The sequence below is a fragment of the Dipteris shenzhenensis genome, chromosome 16, assembly GCF_047967505.1.
Source record: "Dipteris shenzhenensis isolate YYH24624 ecotype China chromosome 16, Dip_SZ_1.0, whole genome shotgun sequence".
NCBI lineage: Eukaryota > Viridiplantae > Streptophyta > Polypodiopsida > Gleicheniales > Dipteridaceae > Dipteris > Dipteris shenzhenensis.
The window spans coordinates 55,626,558-55,630,032 of record NC_141611.1 but is presented as its reverse complement, the minus strand read 5'-3'; the positions used below and the strand labels follow the sequence as shown (position 1 = coordinate 55,630,032).

At 46.5% G+C, this 3,475-nt stretch overlaps 1 protein-coding gene across 1 annotated transcript; it reads right to left on the bottom strand.

Annotated features, from left to right (window-relative positions):
• Nucleotides 1-1,399: 1,399 nt before the first annotated feature.
• On the bottom strand, nt 1,400-2,803 carry LOC147893158 (peroxidase 55-like). The gene is made up of 4 exons (XM_087386857.1): nt 2,597-2,803; nt 2,282-2,476; nt 1,930-2,095; nt 1,400-1,827 (listed from the first exon to the last, which is right to left on the bottom strand). The coding sequence occupies exons 1-4, from the start codon at nt 2,801-2,803 to the stop codon at nt 1,400-1,402; spliced, it is 996 nt and encodes a 331-aa protein (XP_087242983.1).
• Nucleotides 2,804-3,475: the final 672 nt, after the last annotated feature.

Below are 3,475 nucleotides of genomic sequence, written 5' to 3'. Positions count from 1 at the left end.
TTGTAGAAGACCCCAACTCTATTCATTTGGTGAAGGAGCTTTGCACACGGGAGGCGATCTCTTTGATCACATGAAGAGATTCTTCGAATTTGAGGACACCAAGGTTGTGAAAAGTTTGATGGAATCTCTATCATATTGCCATAAAATGGTGTCATTCAATGTGACTTGAAGTCTGAAAATATTCTCTAGGTGGACGACCATGATGACTCATCATCCATTAGAATAAAGTTTCAGCTCTCCTGTCCTCGAACCTCTTCTTAAGAGGAATCCGCCTTGTATGGCATGAGTCATCCAAATCATCTTCGCCTTCATCTCGGTTCCTACCTGATCGAGAAGAGCTATCATTGTAGTCTGAGCTTGAACCCACAGCTGTCTCATTCCTCTAACCACGTCACAGAAACGGATGATGCAAAGCTTCGGGAGACTACTCTCTCTTCTTCTTTGCTAGGTCCTTGCATTCCTCCCCCCCCCCCCGCCTCTCTTGCTTCCTCCCCCCTTTCTCCGCTTTGCATTCCTCGCTCTTGGCATTCCCTCCTCCATTGGATTACCCCCCGTTGCCTCTTTGTCATTCTCAATGGCTTCTTCTTGACCTCGCCGAACCGGATAGAAAGCACATCTATGTCAATGCTCAGTACAAAATAAGATGTAATCTGTATGCTCCCTCTTATGCTTCTCGAGTGTGGAAAATCCCTCAAGTGGGTGTGCCATCTCTTCTGTTCTTCTTTTCCCTCTTCCTCTTAATTTTGTGCGCCTTCTCTTCTGACGACTCACTACATCTGAGAAGTCAAATGCTTGATCTTCCATCTTCCACTCTCACAAAGTCTCATCGAGCCATCTTACTTGTGTTTTCTTATGACTACTCACTACATGTGAGAAATCAAATGCTTCCCATCCCAAAGCCTCCTTCTTTGTGACACGTGGCAAGCTCTTCTCCTCCAAGCTACCACTTGTCCTTGCTTTTTTTTTCCTTGTCCGTGATAAAAGATAATATAATAAGAATAAGAATCAGAATCAGAAATGCAAATGACAAATGAATAAGGCTTAGTGTCTGGGCGTCTGTCTACGTTCACATTTGTGAGATTTGCTGTCTTCTAATGTGTACGTTCAACAATTGTCATCCAATTTTAGTCTATGCAGCCTACCCTTGCGAGGAAATTCAAATAGTGGAACTATGAGTAAGTGAGTGTATTATATTGAAACAGCAAAGTCACTTGTTCATTGAGACGGTCTCTCACTCTCTCAAGAGTATGTCTTTAAGCAGCAGATTACGAATTTCACACTCACTGCAAGGCCGTTTCACGAGCTGATCTACGTATCGATTAGACAAGGGATCTACAGGGTTTGATGAAGTCTTTCAATGACGATCCATAGATTGGCTGAGCTAGTGGGTTTACAAAGTTCATGGGTTCACTGCCGCGCAGTCTCTCCTGATCTCCCCCTGTGTGCCTCGCAGCACTCCTACAGAGCTGAGCTTGATCATTGCCGTCTGGAACTTTGCGAAGAATATGTGCTGCGATGCCGCCAGCTGATTGACCAAACCTTTAGTGGAGCTGTCCGTGAAGAGGACTTCGTCTGAGAAGAGTAGCCCCTCCCCGTTCTGTAAGTTCTTGTAATATAGATTGTCAAATGCGAACGATGTGTTTTGGTCTAAGGGCACTACGCCGTTCACCACGCCGTCCGGTGCTCCGGCTGCTTTTGGGCAATATTTCCGTTGCAAGGCTTGCGCAAATGTCGGAGCGATGCTTGGGTCGGTCTTCTGAGTGGAACTGAAGTTATAGAGGCGATTTGAGACCTGGTTGCAGTGGGAGATGCCGATTGTGTGACCGCCTGCAGTACCTATTTCCATGAGATGCGTGCTAGGATGGAGAACATGGGAAGGCACGGCTCATTAATAGTAAAAGGCAATTCAAGCAGTTGCCTCGCATTTACCTGATAGAACAACCATATCACTTGCAGAAAGGCCAGCCGCAGAAAAATTTTGGACGAGCTGGGCAACGTTTGAATTGGCTCCTGGAAGATGACCAGCAACTCGCGAGGCTCGAGAAATTCGTCCATCGCGCCTTCCAAGCGGGACATTCCAGCTGGGGCCACCAGACTGCAATACAAACACTTTTCTCTAAGCTATGCAAATGGGTCACTCCCTAAGGATGCAAGAGCCTTATTCGACCGTGCTGTCTTTTTCCCCGACTTCCTTGACGCAAAAGGCGATCGATCACATTCTGCTACGAATCATAGATTCACACATGCAGGCAGAGTCACTTTTTTATCAAGAAGAACTCACAAAAACGACCACATCTCGAGCCGCCAATGCTAGAATATCTGCGCAAGAAACGATTCCGGGGCATTCTTGCTCCACTGCCTGCTTAGCTGCAAAGATAGCATCGAATGCGTCTGGAGCTAAAGTCAAATTATCGTCGGCATCTCTCTCTGCTTGATTGTCCGCAGTCGAGCTGATGAGAATTGATGCATCGCAGCCCTGTGCCAAGAAAGCGCAACGGATTATCAGCACGACTCATAGACAGATTTCACCTTAGCTATCTAATGAGATGAAAACAGATCTGTGGAGGACGATGCCACGCCGAGGAAACCGATTTACCTGCACCATGCAGTCGTGGAAAAACAAACGCAATGTTGCTGGCGGAACAATATCTGTCAGAGATGCCCGTTGATTGACGGTTTGTGTGACAATAGAGACCACGTTGGGACACGTTTGCTGGTAAAAATCAGTGGAAAGCCCTTCGATATTGCATATGATAACCCAAAACAAGCTGGCAACAAAAATTCCTGCCAAGTTTGCGGCCATTGAGCTTCCCATTGATCTGCACTCTCAAGAGCAACAAAAGTTCGCTGCTTACTGTGCAGAGTATTGATGAATTCCAGAGTGGAGATGAAAGCAACAGGAGCTAGCTAGTAGCGAGCATGCAATCGTTGCCAGAAGTCAAGCTAGATAATCTGTGCAGAATGAAATATCGTACGCTCAAAGCAGGCTTTATGGTGGCGAGGACATTCAGAAAATGGCCAGACCGTCCGAAAAAAGGGAGGAAAAGGCGTTATAATAGGGCAACGCCTCACATGCGGAATTTGCGTGGTCGCGGGATAACTCATTTTTGCTGAGGAGCTTCTTCGATCTTGCGCAAGAGCTGTTGCTCAACGTTGTAGCCAGTTGTCTCATATACATATCATTATCTGTTCCGAAGAGTGCGATCCAGCTGCAATCAGCGAATCGAATCATCGTGTCCATGTTGTGCCTGGGGTTTGGAGCTTGGCTAGTGCAGTTTTGCGCTTCATTCGTTCCCATTTCTTGGTACGTTACATCAATCTATAGCAATGCTTGACAGAGGGATGCAGAAATCCCGAAAGGCCGCCCGTGTTGTGTGCCAGAGTGAAAGCTTTCTATTGACCTAGTCGAGTACGTTTTGCATGGGCTAAATCCGTTTTCTCCCACGCTTCAGAAATGGACAAGTTTGCTCGAAAA